This window comes from Mytilus californianus, unplaced genomic scaffold, assembly GCF_021869535.1.
Source record: "Mytilus californianus isolate M0D057914Y unplaced genomic scaffold, xbMytCali1.0.p SCAF_5, whole genome shotgun sequence".
In the NCBI taxonomy this organism is placed as follows: domain Eukaryota; kingdom Metazoa; phylum Mollusca; class Bivalvia; order Mytilida; family Mytilidae; genus Mytilus; species Mytilus californianus.
The window spans coordinates 41,812,124-41,837,020 of record NW_026262701.1 but is presented as its reverse complement, the minus strand read 5'-3'; the positions used below and the strand labels follow the sequence as shown (position 1 = coordinate 41,837,020).

General features: G+C 31.8%; 2 protein-coding genes across 12 annotated transcripts in view; both read left to right on the top strand.

Annotated features, from left to right (window-relative positions):
• LOC127702198 (nuclear receptor coactivator 5-like) overlaps window positions 1-24,897 on the top strand; it is a 196,623-nt gene that overhangs the window by 133,004 nt on the left and 38,722 nt on the right. The gene's annotated exons all lie outside the window — the stretch shown is intronic.
• Window positions 36-24,897, top strand: LOC127702200 (acyloxyacyl hydrolase-like). 2 transcript variants are annotated; one of them, XM_052206305.1, is made up of 18 exons: window positions 36-203; window positions 2,828-2,984; window positions 4,576-4,675; window positions 5,180-5,271; window positions 8,426-8,486; window positions 8,994-9,064; window positions 10,231-10,279; window positions 11,538-11,678; window positions 12,180-12,249; window positions 13,118-13,234; window positions 13,707-13,743; window positions 15,359-15,433; window positions 17,139-17,214; window positions 18,355-18,510; window positions 19,016-19,075; window positions 19,514-19,610; window positions 21,875-21,951; window positions 24,526-24,897. In XM_052206305.1, exons 1-18 carry the CDS (start codon window positions 83-85, stop codon window positions 24,652-24,654), a joined length of 1,686 nt encoding a protein of 561 aa, XP_052062265.1. In that variant the 5' UTR covers window positions 36-82; the 3' UTR covers window positions 24,655-24,897. The 2 variants fall into 2 exon arrangements, 1 of the variants encoding a protein (XP_052062265.1); XR_007982316.1 differs by lacking the exon at window positions 24,526-24,897 and having other exon boundaries at window positions 19,016-19,080.

Sequence of the window (24,897 nt, the reverse complement as noted above, 5' to 3'; positions counted from 1 at the left end):
TCATATTTATCAAAATTGATCTTGAAAGTTGGTGTCACGTGATGATCATGTGACTGCAGAAGGTGTTAAAAAATCCTGAGCCATGTCACTGGGGAAAACAGTTGCCTTTGTCCTTGTTTTTGTCATCTGTTTACATGGTTCAAAAGCATCTAGATCGAGAAAATTCCTAAATTTCGGCGCGAATGGTGGAACCAACTGTGCCAGTAAGTTTCTTGACTTTTTATGATATACTATTGTCAATTTTATGATCAGATTAATTTACCAGAGCAGTTATCATCTGTCTAGACAGGTGTTACCTCTGACAGAGGACAAAGTCCTTTTTAGTATTTTTTTATTAACTTATAAAATAGACATTTTTTTAAACTTTTCAATAATGTCACCAATAATTTTACATAATACTTAGTATAAGAAAAAACACCTGTTACTGTATGCACACATTATATTAAAGTGGAAATACAACTATTTTGACTTTGTCACCTATTTAAGGAATTAAAAATTTTCTGAACATTTTTTAACATCACAATAGAATTATATGACGTTACAGAACAAAAGTGATTGTTTTGCAAAATGCAAGGATTTTTATTTCTTACAATATCCTGTATGAAATATTCCACACAGAATGTACACGGAATATAGTAGGAATATTGCATTGAATTCCTACCAGAAAAGAGTGATATTCTAGTCAGACAGTAGTAGGAATCCACACGGAAAATAGCCGAAATATTTAAATTAGCAGGAATTTCTTAGTAGGAATTAATATTGTATATTCCTACCAGGAATATTTAAATTAGCAGGAATAATTTGGCGGGAAAATAAAGTTCCTACTAGAAAACCTGGCAGGAATTTTTCAAAATTCCATATAGAAAAAAATATTTTCTAGTAGGAATCTAAAAATATACAAAATGTAAGTGTAATATATTCACAAATACACAACTGGGTCAATCATTTAAGTTTGAATCTCAACAACAAAAAACAAAGGAAATGCATGGAATATATTCATTTAAAAAAAATTGACTTTTAAAATTTTTGAGGAAGCTGTGATATATCCAAGCATATATGTAGATGGGCAAAAATGTTGATTCTAAGATGAAATTAAGGAGTTATAAAAAATTAATAAGTAAAATTATGCACTATTGTTGAATTAACTGATTACCAAATATATTGGCAAACAGATAAAAAAATTCATCTTAAAAGTATAAAATTTACCTTCAATCTACATGAGCCATATTTTCCAACTTTTGAATTTGTGAACTGGAACTTGTTTGCATTTATATAACACAGCAAAATTTGTGTCATTAGCAAACAAGAATCCAGTTTAAGATAATTAAAAAGATTCCATGTAGAAAGATTTTCTAGTAGGAGTAAATTAATTCTGGTAGGAATCTTGTAGTAGGAAAATGAATAATCTTATCATATTTTCTGTCCAAAATCCCACTTGAGATTTTCAAAACAGAAAAAAATCCATACAGACTTTTATAATTCCAGCTAGATGGTAGGATTTTGCAAGTGGAGAAAATAAAAAATCCAGTCCGAATTTTGTTCATTTTCCATGTCCGCCTACTTTCTATATAGAATCTTTGATTCTAGGTGGATTCCTACTACATTCCTACTAGTGTCTAGGTGGAATCCTACTACTTATTTCGTACGGGTTAAATCCTTAGCAAAAGTCATTTATACAGTCAATTGGAGCAAAAAGAACGTCAATCAGAGTAAAATCCTTGAACAGCAATTTGGTGTACACCCTATATATTTTTATTGCCATTTTGATTGAAACCTGAACATGCTGAAGGAACAACAGATTTCCTACTTCATAAATGAGTTATAATGATAAATATGCAGTACTGTAAAATCCTTGGCAAATGGAGCTCACAAATCTGTACAAATAAAGTATGAAACAATTTTGGATAAGATTTCCCTACTGAGGACTTTAACCCATATTTAACTTAATACAAAGCCTCAAATTTAAGCAACAGTCAGAGTTTTGTGCATTTTAACAGCAATGTCAAAAAATGATCCAAAATATTTGGATTGAGATCAACTGAGTGTAAATTAAACAGCCTTTACATTGTAATACAACAAAAAGCAAGTTTTTAAACCTTGTGGTAAAAGCATAGTTTACAGGTATGAATTATATTACACTTTGACAGCTTTAGATGATGCCAGAAGCTCTGTGTGATCATTTGTACGTTTAATTTACAAATATTGAGTGGACCTTGGTCAATCTAAGAAATAAGTTTTGTAAATCTTTGGATCATTGGGTGATACTAAAAATCAACTTGGGATGCCTGGAGTTTAAAGGCACCAAGAAAGAAAATAATAATGAAAATTATGTAGCTTTTAATATTTTATATTGCATTCTAAATTCTAAGTTTTGGTAAAGCCAATTTAGATTATTAAGAAGTTTCTCTGAGGGTAGTATATATTTTGGACAAACAAAACAGAAATGATAAATAATTGCTTCCTGGGAGCCTATTAAACTCCAGGCATCCCAAATTGCATTTGCAATGTATACTGTGCAAGGGTACAAATTTGCTAAATTTGCAAGGTTCAGGACTATTTAAATTTTCAAGTGAAAGATCCTTCTTAAGAAAGTCAGAGTATAAAGCAATAATGAAATGGACAGAGGTCTTATACTTTTATTACTGTAATAAAAAAAATAAAGGTTTGAAATGGCTTTAAGAAATGAAGGTCTTGGATCCACACTAATTTTAAAGATTCTAGTTATTGTTTTCTTTCTGAACATTTGTTAGAATAGGTCGTCTTGATTAATCTTAATTCTTTAATTAATTCTTAATATTAAAATTGAAAATATTCCATTTTTTTTCAGCATGTACTGTTATTTTTACATTTGGAGAACAACTAGCAACTATACACAATGAAACAGTAACGAAATCTTTAGAAAGGTTCTGCAATTATTTACCACCTGCAGTCGCAATACCATGTAAAGTATTTGTAGACTACATTGCATATGAGATTATACGTGTGTAAGTAAGATATATATTAATATTTTGTTCTTAGTGATCATATATATGATTTTAATTGCCCTGCAATTAGTGACAGGATCTAGAGCATTATTCATGAGAAAAAACTCATCAAAGATACCAGGCTTATAAACTAGTATGCCAGACATGGGCCTGGTCTACATAATACTCATCAATCAGTGGCACTTGAATCAAACTATTTAGAAGGTTACTGCGAACTTTTTATGATTAAATCAGTGTTTATATTGAACAGATTGAAAATATATTATTGATATTGAATAAATACAACATCACATGCAGTTTTTTAGTTAAATAGATATAGGAAGATGTGGTATGAGTGCCAATGAGACAACTCTCCATCCAAGTAACAATTTATAAAAGTAAACCATTATAGGTCAAGGTACGGCCTTTAACACGGAGCATTGGCTCATACCAAACAGCAAGCTATAAAGGGCCCCAAAAAATTACTATTGTAAAACCATTCAAACGGGAAAACCAACGGTCTAATCTATAGAGAAACGAGAAACACGTATGAACTACATAAACAGACGACAACTACTGTACATCAGATTCCTGACTTAGGACAGGTGCAAACATTTGCAGCGGGATTAAACGTTTTAATGGTACCAAACCTTCTCCCTTTTCTGAAACAATAGTATAACATCACAACATAGAAAGACACACTATAAGATATCAATTGGAAGGCTAAACTCAATCAAAATACGTAAATTAACACACATTGAACGAATAAATTTGATCTGTGATACCTGAATGCAAATACATAGTTAATAAAAATTATAAGGGATAAATAATTAAGGTCAACATGTATTTTCATCTTTAAGAAGATAATTTTTTTACTCAGGTAAATTAATCAATGAGTTGGTGGCCATGTTGAGAAAAGAGTGTATCTATTTAGTAGAATCATTCGATATTCATTTAAGATTATTACCTTGCTTTGTACACATAATTTGTCAGATTTTTTAGATGTGAAACTTTAAGGAGAATTCTGGCTATTTGTGTCTTTGACCCATTTTTTATAATTTATGGTCTGTTATATTTTTGAAAACATTTTATATTATCCGGAAGTTAATGACAATATAGATGTGCTGACTGCAGAAAAGCTTCAACAGTTATTTCATATACATGATATAATTTATTGATAATTCTATCAAATCAATCAAAGGATAACTACTTTAATCTTGGTCTAATTGTTTCAAGGTCAGAGGCTAATAAAATTCACACAAAGAGTTATGTGAAATCAATTTATTCTACAAAGATGTATTAATTATCACAATTACTCTATCTGAGTCAGTGACTTTAAAAAAAATTCTGTATCAGGCATTTGTAAGATGATATTAGAATTTTTTCAGAACAAAAATACACTTACTCTGCACTCTGTCCATGAATCCACATGGATCAACTTTTGACCATGAGTGTCTGTGTGTGACCATGATTTCTATTTTCTATATAAATTGTATCAGTTCTTGATTTTGTACCTAATGAAAACATTACTTACCTCTGTCCCTATTGCTAAATTCTGAAAACAAAATCATTTAGCATGTAGGTAATTGATAAACTCTAATTTTATTTTTAGATTACCAGCGAAATACAATCCAGATGAAGCCTGTCAAGGACTTGGTTTTTGCTTCACTGATACTGGGGAAGAACAGTGCCACCTGTTTCCAAAACCAAAAGTATGTTATTTCAATATGCCCATGGTAGACATGATGTATTATGTTATACCCTTGGCCATCTGTGCGCCTGTTCACACGTACAAAAGCTAAAGAATGCTAATTGATCATGTTTCATGAAACTTATATGGAATATTTCAATCTATGGAAAAAACTCCCTTTGGATTGAAACTGAAACTAGTTTGGCTGTAATAAATTTGCCCAAAATAAACATTCTTTATCTGGCACCTGTCTATTGTTGAAGACTGTAATATTGCCCTCTAGACGTTTTTGGTTATTTTGATTGTTAATATGCTCCTCCTCTTATTAACATATATACAACATCTTCCTAATTATTTGAATTTAAGAAAAGCAAGAAATGATGACATAGTTAAGATTTTAGTTTTAATTGTTTCAAATGATCAAATTATAAAAAAAAAAAGAAGTTAATTTTGTTTATTATGCCTACAAAGACTGACGTCACATAAGATAGTTGAGCTTTATTTATATAGATTATTTTTTAAATAGGTTAGCCGAGTATTCAATGCAGGAAGGAAGAGAGCAGCTCCTAACATATGTGAACTGCCTGGAATTAAAGAGATTTGTAAACTTATAGACAAGTAAGGAGTTTTTCATTTACCTTGTTCATGGCAAGTATCACAAAAAATGACTTGGAACAGATTTTTATACGACCGCAAAAAAATTTTTGTGGTCGTATATTGGTATGACGTTGGCGTCGTCGTCGTCGTCGTCGTCGTCGTCCGGCGTCGTCGTCCGAATACACATTAGTTTTCGCACTCTAACTTTAGTTTAAGTGAATGGATCTCAATGAAATTTTACCATAAGGTTCAATACCACAAAAGGAAGGTGGGGATTGATTTTGGGGGTTATGGTACTAACAGTTAAGGAATTAGGGGCCAAAAAGGGGCCAAAAATAAGCATTTTTTTAACTTCCAGACATAACTTGTGTGTAAGTATATGGATCTCTCTGACATTGTACCACAAGGTTCCATATCACAAAGGGAATGCTGGGATTGATTTTGGGGGTAATTGCCTCCAAATTTTAGGAATTAGGGGCCAAAAAGGGGCAAAAAACAAGCATTTTTCTAGTTTCATGACAATAACTTGTGTGTAAGTGTATGGATCTCTCTGACATTGTATCACAAGGTTCCATATCACAAAGGGAATACTGGGATTGATTTTTGGGGGTAATTTCCTCCAAATTTTGGGAATTAGGGGCCAAAAAGGGGCAAAAAACAAGCATTTTTCTAGTTTCAGGACAATAACTTGTTTGTAAGTGTATGGATCTTTATGAAATTGTACTGCAAGGTTCCATATCACAAAGGGAAAGCTGGGTTGGAGTTTGGGGGTAATTGCCCTAAACGTTTAGGAATTAGGGGCCAAAAAGGGACAAAAAAACAAGCATTTTTCTAGTTTCCAGACAATAACTTGTGTTCAAGTGAATGGATCTCTCTAAAATTGTACTGCAAGGTACCATACCACAAAGGGAAAGCTGGGATTGAGTGTGGGGGCGATGAATCATAAGGGGGTTCAAAAAATTTGGGGGGGGGGATTTTTTTTTCCTTTTTTTTCTTTAAAATTTTCCATTTTAAATTGGTTATTTTCTGATTTATATATAAAAGCAAATAATAATGATATGGTTTGAATAGCATACATGTGAACCTCCCGACAGGAGTACAATAATCCTGTTTTCAGGAGTCTCCTCCCGACCTCCGGTTGAAGAGGAAAATTATAATCCTGTGTATGAAATTTTTCATGAATGAAAAATTTCTGCCCAACATATCATCTCAGGCATCTGGTGTAACTCACATTACCTGAAGTTATATTTTACCTGTAAATCAATTAACATGCATAATTATATGGCTTCACTTGTCAGCTTGGGTGTCAAACATACTGGTAATCAATGATTTTTTACCTCAGGCTAACTGCCGTTGTGTAACAAAAACTGTGTATTTATTGGGTTACTTCCCTTGATTTATCCTGTTTTAAGTTACTTTCCTTTTAATAATGAAAATTTTTAAAAGAATATAAATAAAATATAAATTGAACAAATAATCATAAAAGGATGGTAAATAAATGATTTTAAATGTCTTAGGACAAATAAAAAAATAATAATTTGAAAATTATTTGAGGTTTCTATACTTCCTTTCAAGGCTTAAATTGAAATTTATATAATAACTATGACCCTTGTTTTACAGTTTGAATGATTTTCTGAGTATGCAAACAAAAGCTATTTGCAGATAGTTAAACAAATGTTCTGGTTGCAATAAATGTTTTATAGAATATGAAGTAAAAAATTTAAAGAACATACTGAAAAAAAAAAATGTTAGATTGAACATGTAAAATATAAAGATGGAGAAACTTTATAAGTACAAGGGTACTATAAACATAATAAATTGGATGGAAAGTTGAAGAAAACACACTTTAAAAGACCATTTTTACAGCACACGGTTACATTTACGACAAAATTTATGTCGATTAAAAACCTCCTGATCTGAGTCCTAATCTCCTGACCAAAATTTCCCAATCTCCTGATCTGAGTTTCACAGTCCATCACATGTATGAATAGGTAAATTAAAAAATTATAAGTTCTTAGACCACTTTCATTCTGTGTCAGAAACCTATGCTGTGTCAAATATTTAATTACAATCCAAATTCAGTGCTGTATCAAACTTGAATGTTGTGTCCATACTAGCCCCAACTGTTCAGGGTTTGACCTCTGCGGTCGTATCAAGCTGCGCCCCAGCGGAGCATTTTATTGCATATGAAGAGCAATTAACACAATTGGTGCAACAAGCAGGGAACTAAATACCTTTCATAAGCATCTTACTTTAATATGTCTGTTATACAGTAAGATTTTTGTTGTTTAATCTCTAGTGTTTCATGTTTCATTTTTCTGTCCTGCAAGTTGTGACATTTGCATGCCATACTATATCTTCTTATTTTTCTGTTACTTACTATGCAGTTTAGGCTTTGCTCACTTTGAAGGCTGTACGGTGTCCTATAGATGTTAATTAACTTCTTTGTCATTTGGTCTCTGGTGGAGAGTTGTCTCATTGGCAATCATACCACATCTTCTTATTTTTATATGTTCTCATTTAGAACCCCCACCCTCTAACCTAACGAAAAGTACAAAAAAGTTAGGAGATTTACTGATGTGGCAATCTAAAACGACAAGTCAAAAAAAAGGAAATAGCACAATGACCAAAAGGAAAAAGACAAATAACAGAGCACTAAATACAACACAGAAAATATAACATCAGAGCAATAGAAACCCAATGAAATATTGAGATTGGAGTCGAGTGCACCTGCACGAGCGAGGTTCGAACTCACAACCTCAGTGTTGACTGGCTAGTGATTACAGTAGTAACTACTTAGACCACTCGGCCACCGAGGCCCCCCCCCCCCCAAAAAAAAAAATTATGAGCGTATTCATGTGCTTCGGAAGGGTTGGCAGTTCCTTACTGACTTGTGTGCTGCCTGACAGCAAAGCTTATGAGACACTTAGGGTATTCTCTCATCTTGCCATCGATGTCCTTCAGGTCACACTTTATAAATACACAACTTCATAGAAACTGCCTAACAGAATTCAAACAAACTTGAACAGATTATTCTTCTGGACACAAAATTGTGCAGCTGCTATTTTAATGTTTGATCTGTGTGATTTTTGGAATTCCAAGTTTCAATACATGGACTTCAATCCATAGTCTATATGTCAACATAATTATTTAAATGTTACCTTAATTATTTCAGAATATTTGATGGTCATATGCCAGCAGTTGATTTAGATGGTGACAGATTTAGTGTCATGAAGGTATTTAAGGTTAAATGTGTGAAGTCATACAACATTAAACTGCTTTTTTCTAGATAGAAATATTTCTTCAAATAAAAAATGAAAATACAGAAAAGAAGAAAATTATTATGTACTTCAGACTTTTTATTTTCATAAGTTTCAAAATGTGTTCATTGTGAAAATCTTGAAAATGTTGCTTTTGCATCATGTACCCCTATGTCTTTTTTACACCTTTTAAGTACTGGTATTTCTCTTGTCTGCCCAAAGAGGTGTCAGGTGTTTGATTTAAAAAAGCAACTTTTATTTAGCTAAAAAAAGGTGTGAGTGAATAAGACAGCAACCCAACAACATAGAAAACATGATATCTAGTTATCTTCAATCTTATAGGCAATTTTAAATTCTTTTACAAAATTTTCAAGCTCTAAATTACCCCAAATATTCATTTCCTGTTTAGATCAGGTTGAAAGGTCAAAGCAAAGAACAATTCTTGTTAAAGGTTCATTATAATTTTTAATACTTTTTTTATAGACATTTAGAGGAACATCATGGAGAGGAAAAGACTGTGATGATGGAAGCAAAGATATACATCCTGGTTCCAGGTAAAGTGAACACTGAAATGTTAGTTATATACCCATCTGTCATGGAAAAACTTACCTAGTTAGCTGGAAAAGTGTTCCATGTATATTATATATAATGTGTTGTCTTCATGACTGTCTGATGTATTTTGTCATTTCCAATCAAAATTTCTCTGCAAACTTTAAGTGTGATGTGCAAATGTTTGTATGAAAAAAATGTCTACTGTGATAGCCTTGGCTATATATTTAAGATAATGAGATATCCAGAGTAAAAATAAAAAGAAAGAAGAAAAATAAAATTTACATATTCAATTCTTTTGTTGAATTAGGAAACCACATAACATCTTCATATTAAAGTAGTCGATTATGTTAAGTTTTCATGATTGTTATATAAACAGTGCTTAGAGAAACAGAGTCCATGACTGTATCTTGTGCTATACAATATGTATCCACCTTAATGGTAAATTTTAAATATTTAAATTGCTTGGCAAGCCTTGTGTCTCACTCAATGCAGTAGTAGAATGTTTAATCTCTCTAATTTTAGCCAGTTTATACTAATCCTGATCCATTGTCTATTTTTTTTAATCAAAAGGTGTTTACTTTTTCTCTGACCTTCATTTAACTAAAATCAGTTTTGTCTTGCAAATCTTTAGTTTTGCCTTTGTGACATCATTGAATAAAGATAAGCTAAAAAAAGCTTGACTTAGTTGTGCTGTTTTTGGCATCTATATAAAAATAAGGAGATGTGGTATGATTGCCAATGAGACAACTATCCACCAAAGTTCAAATGAAGTGGATGTAAGCAATTATAGGCAACAGTACGGCCTTCAACAATGAGAAAAACCCATACCGTATAGTCAGCTATAACTTAGGCCCTGACATGAAAAATATGAAACAATAGATCAGATTAAGGGGAACCACTAGTGGTAGGTCAATTATATTTGGTATGCTGTTGTATTAACATTGGTACATCTCATTTTCATGGAGATTATTTGGCCCAGTCCCCTCAGTCATGGTCAATTGACTTTTTAACTTTTGCCTAGTTCACATGTTAAAGTTTGTTATTAAAGTCAGTTTAAGGGGAACCACTAGTGGTAGGTTCATTTTATTTAGTATGCAAATGTATTAGCATTGACACATCTCACTCTCATGGATATTATTATGTCAGCAGTTTATTGGTATTTTTACAGGCCTCATTTCTCAGATGTAAACAAAGATACTAACTGTAATGGGATATATGTAAGTAAACATGGATTATTAGAATAAACTTACAAAAATATGACACAGGATAAGAAAATTGCATTTAGGATTATATAACCAGTCTTCACATAGTACACCAATCTGAAAACAAAACCAAAAATTTTTTTCCCACTATTTAAAGTTTGATTTTATTACTGGACCAAATAAGAATAGACTGCATGCATTTAAAAAAAAGACTTGAATGAAAAACACTCTAAACATGGGAGATAATGCATTCTACCAAAAAATTATGAACATGTTAATATTTCAACACGTAAAATATATCAAAATTGGATTTAGATTTGTTAATACCAAGTTTAGAAATAATGAATAAAACGCGGTTAAGTTTGAATAAAATTTTGTTGATGTTTAAAACCACTTTCAACACACTTTGCTATATAATAACAATTACAACCAGTTTTTATTGGTGGAGGAAGCTGGAGTACCCAGAGAGAACCAATGATCTTTGAAAAACTGGAAAACTGTCAATCCTAGTCGATTTAGATCAGAGTCAAGCACACCTGGCACAAATTCACAGCCACAGTGTTGACATTTCCTGTTTGAATAGCAGATAAGAATCCTGTTGAGTAATGAGAACATGATATTTGCAAGGAATATAATTTGTTTAGAACTTATAAAAAGTGGAAGCAGTATACTGTGTTTGTACTTAATTAAAACCAATATAAGTCACACAAAACTTAATTTTATGTTATTTGGATTTAGTACTTTACAATTGCATACCACTTTTTGAAAGATTTTACTTGTAATAGATAAATTCCCAACATTCTTCAGACAAAACTTTTGAATGTCATTTCATGCTATACATAATAGATAATATTACATATGGTGTAGTGTTCTTCTTTTTTCATTGGTAATTACAAACACGTGATTCAAAGAGTATTTAATTATATGGATGCTATGTTCTATTAGATATATATTGACGGTAAAAAAAACAATGTAAAATACACAGAAAGAACACTGAAGTCTATTTCCATAATACACTATTTATATATGTAATATTTATATTAATAAGGACTTTCGCTCAGTCAATAAGTTACATGTGGACCTGTTAGATTATATTGACTTCGTCCTCGGTCAATTCAATCTGAACAGGTCCATATATAGCTTATTGACCTCCTCAAAAGTCCATAATTGATAAATATACATATCAATTTGTTTTTTTGGTTTCTTTAACTGATGCAATTCCTTCAAATTCCATGTTTGACCAGCATTTCTATTGTTTTTGTTCAAATATCAGGGTGCTGATAGCTCAGGAAATGCATATGAAGACCAGTTATGTCTGAACAGTCAGCAAAGAGGAGCTGTTGTCTTAGGAGATTCAATCAGTGCTCACTTCCACTTGCCAAGAGAATGGTTTAACACAACAGAAATGTCATATGTAAGATACATTTATACAGTAATTGCTGAAATTCAAGAAATTGTTATGATTGGTGTTTTGATTTGAAATTCCAGATCTAGTATTTTTTTGTGATTGATTGATTGATTGTTGGTGATTAATGCCACTTTCAGCACACTTGGTTATATCATTGCAGCCAGTTTTTATTGGTAGAGGGAGCCAGAGTGCCCAGAGAGTACCACTTATATATTAGGAAGGAAAACTGACAATCCTAGATGAACACACTTTGCCCTGAGCCAGCAATGGCCTCAAAATTATGCCATCTATAGATGTTTGATTTTTGTAGAATTTCTTTTAATCTAGTTGACAAGTTCTCCAAAAATTTGATACAGTGATCTTTGAACTGTATATTTTTTTGGTTATACAATGTACAAGCCTGACCTTTTTTTGTAAAAAGATGGGGGAAATTAATGTTTTTCATTGCCTTTGTCATCAGTATGTATCATTATTTACTAAATAGAGCTTCGTAAATTTTTTTTTTAGGTTGTTTTTGAACCATTGTTGAATATTTTAGAAAATGAACTTGATTGGCCAGAACTATCATCTATGACTGGTAAGTAATTAAGCTGGGAAATATTAACTTTATTTTTCTTTGCAATCTATAATATTGGTGATTACCCTAATGTTGAAATAAGTTTGGGCTTACAAATGGAAAACTAAAATGTTTAACAGATAAATGTGCAATGGTTATCAATATCTTAAATAGTGACACTGTAAAAGAAAAAGATAATGTCATAATTCTATGTAATTTGTACCGGTAACAATTTGTTGACAAGATCGTACTAAGATCTTAACTATTTAAGCCATCTATTAAGAATTCGATCTTCTTTACAACTGCATCAAGGGTAATACAAAATTTTAACTCTCTGAAGTTTAATTATTTCCTTCGTCACGGTGGAGAAATGTCAAATTTCAATTTATGCAATGTAAAACACTAATGCATTATTATTTAAAGATGATACAAATGGTCAAGCATTGATGTCTTATTCTGGTGGTATAAGCATTGTTTTCTTTTTGTATGTTAATCCTCAATCTTGGTAACTTTTTTCACAACTGGTCACATTGGCAAAATCAGTTAAAGGCAAAAATGATTTCAACTAAACTTAATTTTAACCACTGATGAGCACAGAATAATCAGACCATATTGTGTATGCCAAAATAATGGAAAATAGTTGCATGATATATTAATTTCTTGAACTGAATACAGTTTTTATGTTGAAAGTTTTTAGCAATATGAAATCTTTATAGACATTTTTCTTGTTGTTTATTTGTTTTTTTGGATGTTTTCCAAATAAAATGGTAGGTGTTTTGTAACAGCTAACTAAATATTTTCAGCAGAATACACTAGTTTAAAAATTCCCTGACATATTATTTTTAAGTACATGAACTTACCTTAAAGCATCAGATAATTTCTTTTAAAGGATTTATACCAAACCCTTATCCATTGATTAACCATGGACCTACAGATTCTGTTTATATGAGACTGAAGGCAAGAAATAGATGTAACCATAGAGATTATCAAAACATTGCAGTCAATGGTTAGTTATAAGATATGTTTAGAACTGGGTTGCGTTCAATATCGTAGCGGCTACATAGGACTAAGTAGATTTATGACTATTGAATGTGTAGCTAACCTAGTTGCTACATAGATATCGATAGCAGCTAGGCTAGCTACTCGTTCAGTAGTCATAAATCTACGTAGCACTACGTAGCCGCTATGATATTGAATGCAACCCTGGTCTATACTTGCAGAATAGATTTATGCAATAAAAAGGTTGAGTAGATATTATGGTTTTATTGCATAAGTGAAAAATACGTTCAAATGTTAAGGCAGAGTCCTTTTTAGAGATGCAAATTTTACCATAAAATAAATGAAAAAAAAAAAATTGACAATCATAAGGTCAAATCAAACAATTATGGATAAGTTTCATTTGTTCTACACTTATAATTCATACTGTGTTCTAAGGAAATCCTTCATAGTTTTAAATAAACTTTCTTTTTCTGTACCAGGTGCTAGATCTGGTTCAATGGATGATATAATGTTAAGGTTTGTTATCCCTTGCTATGATAATACATGCAATGTTTCTCCCAGCTGTCAAAAATTGCACATCAACACTCAAAAGGGCACTTTGTAATACATTGACACACACAAAAAAAAATATGTACATGCATCTGTATATGACATTCTTAGTAAAACATGCATACATCTACAAAGAAAAACACATTGGTGGCCTTAATTCGTCTGTTGTCTGCTCTTTGGTTGGATTGTTTGTCTCTTTGACATATTCCCCATTTCCATTCTCAACTTGACATTTGAATATGCTATAGAAAGAGAATTATGCGAATGTAATAGCACCAAGCATTCATCTTTTGTGGGAGGCATGTTTTTTTTTCTCAAATAGAAATTTTTGTTATTTTTTTTAACAAATTTTCAATAAAAATACTTTCTTCTCTGAAACAAACTACTTGTTTATCAAGAAGTTTAGAATCAAACAAAACCCTGTTGACCCACAATAGATGAATAGTTGCTGCTTACACATAAAGGGTCTTGTTGGCAGAGTGGTCTAAATAATTAAAGTAGATTAAGTATCACTAGCCTGTCAACACTGAAGTTGTGAGTTCAAACCCCGCACGTGGCAGGTGCATTAGATTCCAATCTTAACTAACTCAGATTGTCAGTTTTTCTGCTGAAGGTCGGTAATTCTCTCCAGGAACTCCGGCTTCCATAAACCAATAAAAAACTGACAACCACAATATAGCCTAGTGAAAGTGACATTAATCACCAACACTCAATCAAAAATACAAAAAGAAGGAATATCCTAGACCTGAAATTTTTAAATGAAATCCCAATACCATAATAATTTCTTGAATCACATTAAACATCAACAATCAATCAATCTCAAGTATAAAATTATAAAAGAAATGTGTAATAAATCTTTATTTATTTATGTTTTTTTTTTTAGGCTTGAGCAATAGAAAACACACACAACCTTACTCAACTGCAATTGGCTTCAAACGTTAACCACAAATGTTGCAAATGACTTTTAGGGAGCTACCATTTGATTTTTATGGGGGGGGGGGGGGGGCTAGGATGAAAAATGTTGTCCTGCCTTTTTATTTTTCACTCTTTTCGGTCCTGCCTTTTTTTTTTTTAGTTTATCCTGCCTTTTTTTTTAACATAAATTATCATCCTGCCTTTTTTTTTGCCAAGTCGCTCATCCTGCCTTTTTTTTTTACTCAAAACTCCTGTCCTGCCTATTTTTTTCAAATTTCATCCTAGCCCCCCCCCCCATAAAAATCAAATGGTAGCTCCCTTAAAGCTTTATCATATAAATCACCATACTTTACCCTTATACACTGAACATTTCAGCACTGGACAAAACTGATAAAAACTGTTTCATTATATGTTCTCAATTTCTTTTCATTGAGATTGAGATTTGGAATGAGAATGCATGAATATTAAACATTAGTATAATTGAATACATTAATTGAAATAAAAGACTTAATTTTGACAACTTATTTAAAGTTTCAAATAAAATGCTTCTGTGCTAGTATGTAATGAATAGTCTATATATAACTATCTCATTGTAAAAGTCTTCATGAAGAAATTTACTCATAATGAGCAGAGTATATTGTATGTACAAAATATATTTGTCTTGTAGTATGTTCCGTAACCCAACAGCAGATTACCCAGTGATTCTATTCTATGCTTTGGTTGGCAATGATGTCTGTAATGGGTAAGTTTGTTTTTGATAAATTCTTTTTTTTCTTCAATTTTTGTTTTATTTGTAGCATATTTTGTTTACATTTTTTTGTATCTTTATTGGAACATGCCTTGAAGGTAGCCAATTGATATCTACATCATAGAAAACAGCATGGGAAATTCAATTTGCTATCTTCAAGGCATGTTCCAATAACGATACAAAAAATGTAAACAAAATATGCTACAAAAAAATAAGTAAAAAATAATACAACAAGATTTTGTATATTATGCATATCAATGATGTGGTAAGAGATGATAGGTGGCTCATTTGTTGTAAATTATGAAACATTCCAACATATTTGAAACAAGTATCTAAGAAAACTGTTCATATAGACACAAGGGGTAATATTGATCTACCAGTAAGGGTATGAAATCTGTACTAATCAATTTAAGCTTCCACAATGTTTAGTTTGAAGATCACTACAAATATCATTGGTTTATTCTTTGAAGTATGGTCCATTTTTATAATCTTGCCTGTGACTAAAGTCACAGTATTGGAGACATAGGGATTACTATCCAGGGCAGCAATGTAAACTATTTATATAATGCTTTATATTTCAGAAGGAAGAAGACCTGGATGCTTCATACCTTGTAGGCAGATAACTTATGTTACAAAGTTTCGGTCTGTCATATGTCCAGTGTCTTGACCTCATTTTCCTGGCTCAGCGACTGCTTGAAAAAAATTTTTAAGTTTTTTTGTGGAGTAATAGGATAACTATATTTGGTATATGGGGTCCTTGCAAAGTCTACATGTCAGACAGCTTTCACCTGACCTTGACTTCATTATTTGAACAGTGATCAAAGTTAAAGTTACATGATTAGGTCCTTTTCTCAGATACTATAAACAGTAAGTCAACTATAAATGTGGTGTGTGGGATGATTATAAGGGATACATGTCAGTCTGGCAGGTTTCATCTGACCTTCCCTCATTTCTATGGTTCATTGGTCAATGTTAAGCTTTTGTGTTTTGGTCAGTTTAACAAATTCTATAAGCAGCAGGTCAACTTTATTTGTGTATGAAATGATTGTAAGGTGCACATGTCTGTCTGGTAGGTACCATCTGACTTTGACCTAACTTTCATGGTTCATTAGTCAATGTTAAGTTTTTGTGTTTTGGTCTGTTTTCCAAATACTATAAGCAGAAACCATCTATATTTGGTGTATGGAATAATTGTAAGGTGAACTTGTCTGTCTGTCAGGATTTATCTGACCTTGACCTCATTGTCATGGATCTTTAAAATGTTAAGTTTATGTGATATTTGTAGTAAAAGCTTTATCTTTAAGACTTTCAATATAATCAATGGTCAGTAAAACAGGCTAGACATTTCAGCATGTGCACTCTTGTTTATTAGGAAATTTTTCCTTAATTCCATACTGTAAATTCAGATATAAATGCATCTCTTTATTATTGCAAACCCAGCCCCTTGACCTGGAAAAAATGTGAATCTAATTAATGAGATTGCCAAAAATTTTATGTAGAAAAATCACAACTGAATTCATGAATGCGGGTTTTTATTATTGCGAACCTAATACTGTCACATTTTTTTGCATTGAAAAAAAAACTTGGCAATAATTTCTGATTTCCAAAATTCCTTCTTAGAATACCTATTTCTCTGTCAAAAGAAATTAACATTATCCATAATTACCATTATAATTTGCATAACATAATTTACTTTCAGACATCCAGATACTATTGATCACATGACCAAACCCGATCAAATGAAGAACAACACAATGCAAACACTGAAATACTTGGTAATTTTTTCTTGATCTATTTCTTATGAGTTAGATTTGCATTTTATTGTCACATATAACAGCATGGAACAACTAACATTCGAAGAGTTTACCTTTATGATTACCTATATTGTATCTGCTATTAAACCAATTTTGATTTTTATTGAAACATGTTTGATATGACGTGCCAACAAAAGAGCAGTACTATATTAAGTTATAAGAAAGATCTTGCTATGTGTAAAATTCCAAATATCCAATTGCAACTCAGAAAATCAACCATTTTTAGCTTACCTGGCCCATAGGGCCAAGTGACCTTTTCTCATCACTTGGTGTCTGTCATCCTCGTTAACTTTCACAAAAATTATCTCCTCTGAAACAATTGTGCCAAATTTAACCAAACTTGGCCACAATCATCATTAGGGTATCAATTAAAATGAAGAGTCGGATGACACCCGCCTGCCAACCAACGTTGCCAACATGGCTAAAAATAAAACCTATGGGTAAAATGTAAGTTCTGTCTATTATCTTGAAATCGCTATAAATAGAGAAAACCTGAATAGACAGAAATGTTTATAATGATGAGATCTACCTATCGTCTGTTTACATCAAAACTGTCAGATGACTTCTTTTAGGAGTTATTGCCCTTTAATAATGATTTATATCAATTTTTTGCGTTTTTGAATAATAACTTAAATACTGTATCAGATAGAGAGAAACTTTAAATAGCAAAATTGATCAGCAAGACAAGATGTACAAATAAGGCAAATAATATCTTCAGTTCACTCCTTATTGGAGTTATTGCTCTTTAACAGGGGCGGATCCAGCCATTTATAAAAGAGGGGGGGGTTCCACCTATATGTCCCCATTCAAATGCATTGATCGTCAAAAAAAAGGGGGGGTTCCAATGCCTGAACCCCTTCCCCCCCCCTGGATCCGCCACTGTCTTTAATGATGATTTTTACCCGTTTTTAGTGTTATGTCTCTTATCAGCAATACAAGATCAACAAAAAATGGATTTTGGTCATGAATATTATTCTAGTCCACAATATTAGAGAGTGTCTATTGTTGAAGATGCACATACACCTAGGTGAGCAACAAATGCTCTCTAGAGCCACTATGTTATATGAAAATTGATATAACGTAAATCATGTTATTTTGCAGGATCAAACACTACCTAAGGGCAGTCATGTTTTCCTTACAGCACTTGCAGATGGCAGGGTATTGTATGACAGTCTGCACAGTAGAATCCATCCTATTGGTTCACTTAGAAATGATGTCACATATGCAAACTTCTACGATTATTTTAACTGTTTACAGGTACATGTGAATCAATCATTCCAATGTTTTATGTTAAGTCTTATTTCATTGTAAAGCGTCATGGCAACCTAGTATACACATCAAATTAACTCCTTTAAAATAATCTTTATAACTATAATATTTTTTATTAGTTTAAGTTGCTATTAATATGCAAGTTTTAATAAATTTGTGCATTTCTTTATATATAGATATGTATAATTTTTTCTTTTTGTGTGGTATTGTCAACTTTAGATGACCCAATAGCTATTAAATTTTATGCTATCTTGACACTCTTTTATATACATAATGTATATATAAAAACATTTATCTGGTATTGTGGTACCACTTCAATTACTGCTTAATAGTAAGATATTAAGTTTTAAAAAAAAAGTATTGTTGTATAAATTTATTTAATTCTCATTACATTTGTCATTAGACCTTTTTCTGTTCTGTAAATATTTACTGTAGGAAAATTTTAAATAAATTTTTCACAAAAGGTTTATAATATTTTGTATGTGCATTGCAGGTGTCCCCATGCACAGGATGGATGAATTCAAACGACACAATGAGAAATTTAACCACAGATGTACGGTATACAATATACTGTGAATTCAGTATCATTTGTGAGATACCAATTGTCGTGGTTTAAGTGGGTTTAGGTCAACCACAAATTTAAATATTCAACAAAGTACAAACTATAAGCTTGTGTATATACACATTTTGTCTCAACCACAAAAATGCAAGTTTTCCTCAATCCACAAAAATTGGTACCATGAAGAAATGATTTCACAGTATAAATTTTTGTTATTCAGTAATAGTTCATATCTTTGAAGTGTTCATTTACTGTACAAAATCAAATAAATTTAGTTTCAGCATTCACATTATACTATCATAATTACAAAAAGGCAAGACATATATCTGTGTCAACAGTTTATTATAAATGTTATTTATGACATGATCATTTAAAATGTCAACTTTTATTCTTATTATAAATGTGTCATTTTATTTTGTTTTCTGATTTTAGAGAGCCAATGAGTTGAATTCAATTTTACAACAGCTTTCAACTGAATATCAGTCCAAAAATTACAAGTTGTATTATGTAGATAACCCAATTAACCAAGGTAAGATTATCATTATAGAGTAACTCCGTTTTAAGTCTCAAAAATTGTCCTGTACTTTTTGTAACTCTTTGTTACCTAATGGTTGAAGCTAAACTTTGCCAGTTTTTGCCAGTTTTAAGTGCATTAGAATCTACTTTTAGAAGCAGCTAATTGTTAGCTCACCTGGCCCATAGGGCCAAGTGAGCTTTTTTCATCACTTGGCGTCCGTAGTCTGTCGTCCTTCGTTTGTTGTCCGTTGTCTGTCGTCCGTCGTCGTCCATTTTTCGTCGTCATCCTCCTCTGAAACTACTGCCCCTGAATTAGTAATTTTAAGGAAATTTTGCAGTTTTTGGTTATTATCATAAATATTATTATAAATAGAGATAAACTGTAAACATCAATAATGTTCAGCAAAGTAAGATCTACAAAAAAGTCAACATGACCAAAATGGTCAATTGACCCCTTTAGGAGTTATTGCCCTTTATAGTCTATTTTTAACAATTTTTCGTAAATTTTTGTAATCTTTTACAAAAATCTTCTCTTCTGAAACTACTCTGCCAAATTTAACCAAACTTGGCCACAATCATCTAGTTTAAAAAATGTGTCTGATGACCCCGCCTGCAAACCAAGATGGCCAACATGGCTAAAAATAGAACATAGGGGTAAAATGCAGTATTATGCTTATATCTCTGAAACTAAAGCATTTAGAGCAAATTTGACAATGGGGTAGAATGTTCATCCAGTTAAGATCTATCTATCTATCTGTCCTGAAATTTTCAGACGAATCAGACAAGCCGTTGTTGGGTTGCTGCCCCTGAATTCGTAATTTTAAGGAAATTTTGCAGTTTTTTGTTATTATCTTGAATATTACTATAGATAGAGATAAACTGTAAACAGCAATAATGTTCAACAAAGTAAGATCTACAAATAAGTCACTATGACCAATATGGTCAATTGACCCCATAAGGAGCTATTGCCTTTTAAAGTCAAATTTAACAATCATTCTTAAATTTTTGTAATCTTTACAAAAATCTTCTCACCTGAAACAATTGAGACAAATTTAACCAAACTTGGCCACAATCATCACTAGGGTATCTAGTTTAAAAATGTGTCTGATGACCCTGCCTGCCAACCAACATGTCAGACATGGCTTAAAATAGAACTTAGGGGGAAAATGCCTTTTTAGTCCCCTACGTCGAAGTTGAAGGGGACTTGAGGTTTGCACTCCGTCCGTCTGTCCGTCTGTCTGTCCTTCTGTCAGTCCGGCAAATCAGTTTTCCACACTTTTTTTCTTCATGCTTGAAGATATTGATTTGATATTTGGTATATTGTTTTATCATGACAAGTTACAAATCAAGTTCGAATTTTGTTCCGGTCTAAAATTTTGTGCAGAGGTATGGTCCTTGGACTTAGAAAATTCACTCAAATATTCAGTTTTCCGCACTTTTTTTCGCCATTCTTGAAGATATTGATTTATTAATTGGTACATTGTTTTATCATGACAAGTTACAGATCAAGTTTGAATTTTGTTCCAGTCTGATGATTTTGTGCAGAGTTATGGTCCTTGGACTTAAAAAATTCACTCAAATAATCAGTTTTCCGCACTTTTTTTCATCATGCTTGAAGATATTGATTTGATAATTGGTATATAGTTTAATCATGACAAGTTACAGACCAAGTTTGAATTTTGTTTCGTTTTGATGATTTTTTGCAGAGTTATGGACTTATGGTCCTTGGACTTAGAAAATTCACTTAAATTATCAGTTTTCTGCACTTTTTTTTCGTCATGCTTGAAGATATTGACTTGATATTTGTTATATAGTTTACACCATGACGACAAGTTATAGATCAAGTTAGCATTTTGTTCCAGTACAATTAATTTTTAACCCGTAGGGGACTATGTATTGCCATGCAATACTCTCAGAATGCTTGTTGACTTATATCTCTGAAACTAAAGCAAATGTATAACGGTTGCATTATTTCATGCATCAATTGTAAATAAAAAATATCAGGTGAGCGACACAGGCTCCTTGGAGCCTCTAGTTCCATTTACCACCAGAACTTCTCTGAATTAATCATAAATAGTATTTAAATTACCGTTACTAAATAGCATTTATCCCCCTCCCACTTCTCCCCTTTCCATCATGCTTTAGTGACTCAGGAATTATATCACAAATTTATCTTTATTTCTAGAACAGATTTAATTGTCATTTCAACATTCTCTTTATTCTCCATGTATATATCAAAGATTGTTGTTTTTACTACGTTTATAATTTGTTTTTTAGTTTTGAATGAGTATGAGAAAAATGGAGGACAAAAATGGGAATTGTTGGAGCCAGTTGATGGATTTCATTCAAATCAGGTACATGTTTACTCATCAGTTCAACAAACTTAATATTATAACAAAGTGAGTTGATTCTACCAGCAAGGTTACCATGCTTGTTATACTTTTGTACATATAAGGCTTAAATTAAAATATTGTTTGTTTGCAGTTTACCAACCGACCTTCGAAAATCTGCCCGACTGTGAAAATGTTATTGCTTTTAATTTGAAGAAATTATTTTTAATTCTTCCATTGAAGCGATCTGGAACATCGGGTCATTTCCGTGATTGATTTAAAGTCTAGGTCAATTACACATTTCAAGTTCGATTTTCTACCTTTCTTTCAAGCGTTCATGGAACCTTTTAATGATAAAGCACATGTCAATTGTTTACATGTATCTATGAAGTCATGGAGGAGTACTTTACTCTGTCGTTCTTCTGTCAATTTTAAGTCAAATAACAAACAAAAAAGTTTAATAGTAAACTGTTTATACAGATTCAGGCAGAGTTGCACATGAAATGATGTCTTCGATGATATCATTGATGATGATGAAGCGTATATTCATAAAACCGACACGATAACCGTTTCATTGGGTACATAATCTTTTTGAGGCTGACTTTATGGAACCAATATCAGTGGTTAAACAATTTGAAATCAGCGTGAAGTATGTCATATTTTCTATAAATCAGTGTGAAGACGACAAAGACGAAACTACTCCTCCATGACTTCATGGATACCTGAAAACATGCCTGTATGGGAGGAAGGGCGCATTTGAAATGTTAATGGATAGTCAATGCCAAATCAATAAGAAGCCACAAAAACTACACAAAGATGTAGAGCAAATAAATGGTTGGCTTGAATATAAATATACTCTCTCTGTATTATATCTATCTTTTATTGCAATGAGTATGCTCCTTTACGACTTTAGGATAAGGGGAGCTTCCTAACTCCTAACAATTATTTTTCTCTCTTACAATATTAGATATACTCAAACTGTGGCCTGTGTGAATTGAATTAAAACATGTCCTTTGGAGCTACATGTATGCTGCCAATATTTTGGTTTATGCAGTTAAAACATTTCAGTACAGACTATATGCTTTTAAAGAGGTGCTATGGATTTAAACCTGCAGTCTAAATTTGTTTGGTTTTGATTAAAGCATGGCATCAACATATCTTTCAAAATATAATCTTATTACATATAATTAAATATTGTTAAAAATATAAGAACAGTCAGATGTCTAATATTTTTTTTTAATTGCCTTTTTTTTCAATTGAGGAAGATTCAATGGTTGATTTTTATTTTATTTAAAACACTCGTACATTGTCTTATGAATTAATATCTACATTTGTCTGATGAAAATACTCTACTCATGAAAACATTCTAGTCAAGAGGCATATATATATTTCAGTGAATATATTTTTTAGAACAATTCTAGTCATTCCTTGTTTATAAGTGTTCTAGTATTTAATAATACCATATTTTTATGTCATAAATTGGATAATGACACTATGTTATAGTTTCAGTTTTGGTTAAAAAGTTTTTTATCTAAAAATGCCTGTTCATTTCATGTTGGTTTTCAATGAATGTTGTTTTAAATAGTTTTTTCTTCACAAGAAACTTGGTTTGTGTAACTGCTTGTTAAACTTTATTATTTTAAACTTTTTTTGGCTGATAAAATAAAATATTTTTCCTACCTGCCGACCCTTTAGTCTGAAGGCACAGTCGGAAAACTGCAAAAAAACATATTTGTAAGGTTGGCCTAATTTATTGCATGAACTTGGAACTGATAGTGACACTATTCATGAAATCTTTTATTTTTTTTATTAGAAATTTCGTAAAATTGCAAAAAAATGACATTTTTCTCTGTCAGTAATACTTTCAATTTGTAGTAGTATCACACTTACAAGCAATAACATGGTTATAGCACTAATGTTAGTGAAAATGAGTTAATTTTTAACATTGAAAAAAGGACAGAAAGGGGACAATGATTTGGTTTTCTAGTTCGGGGAGGAGGATTTTAGAAATGAATAACTTGTTCTGGTAAGAACTGAAAATAAATAACTTTGCGCAAGGTAGGATAACATTAATATTCTGCAATACAAATGCAGGAAACATATGTGTACACAAGTGAAAATAATTTCTTTTTGCGGCACAGCCACACAAAAAATAAGCATGTGTGGCAACAGAAAAAAATAAATGATCAATCTGAAAAAATCCTCCTGCCCCTTCTCCCCAGAATATCAAATGGCCATCCCCTAATCACCAATTTTTGTGCAATTACCAGTGGCGGATCTAGAAATTTTCATAAGTGGGGGCCCACTGACTGCCTAAGAGGGGGCCTGCTCGTCATGCTTCAGTGATTCCCTATATAATCAACCAAATTTTTCCCAAAAAAGGCTACAGGGCTGTATGTTACATGTGTAACCTATAAAGTTTATGTAGATAAAAAAATTGAAAAGAAATAAATTCATACAATTTTATGGATATCCAAACCTTCCGTAATTGGCAGTTTCAGGTTTCTACCCAGCATTATTTCTTCTTTGACAAGATAAATTATACAAACTAAACTCATGTACATATTTTTATATTTGAAATGATATTGTATTTTACAGATAGGCCAAGCTTTGACAGCCAAAGTGGTATGGGAGAACCTAGAAACCAATTATCCTGATGTGATAGGCCCTGAAAATCCTAACAACAGTAAAATAGAACAGATTTTTGGATCACAGGGTGGCTACTGATGTGAAAGAAGGACGTATTTGTAAAATTGACATTTTTATATGATGTAATTTATGGATCAGGAATAAGAAAAAAAGTTAATGCTATCTAAAATTAGAAAAAAATAATTAAATAAAAAAATTCTTTCAAAGATACTTGATATAATCTGCTGGGTTAATCTACATGAACTTACATGTCTTGTAATCAGTTTGAGCATAATAGAAGTACCATGCTAATTTGATGCAATAAAATTGTGCCAAATAAAA

Bases quoted from the DNA above. Each gene is read 5' to 3' on its own strand.
- LOC127702200 (XM_052206305.1), top strand. From the start codon at position 83: ATGTCACTGGGGAAAACAGTTGCCTTTGTCCTTGTTTTTGTCATCTGT. The intron at 19,076-19,513 runs GTACGGTATACA...TTCTGATTTTAG, and splicing joins TGAGAAATTTAACCACAGAT to AGAGCCAATGAGTTGAATTC. The intron at 21,952-24,525 runs GTACATGTTTAC...TGTATTTTACAG, and splicing joins ATGGATTTCATTCAAATCAG to ATAGGCCAAGCTTTGACAGC.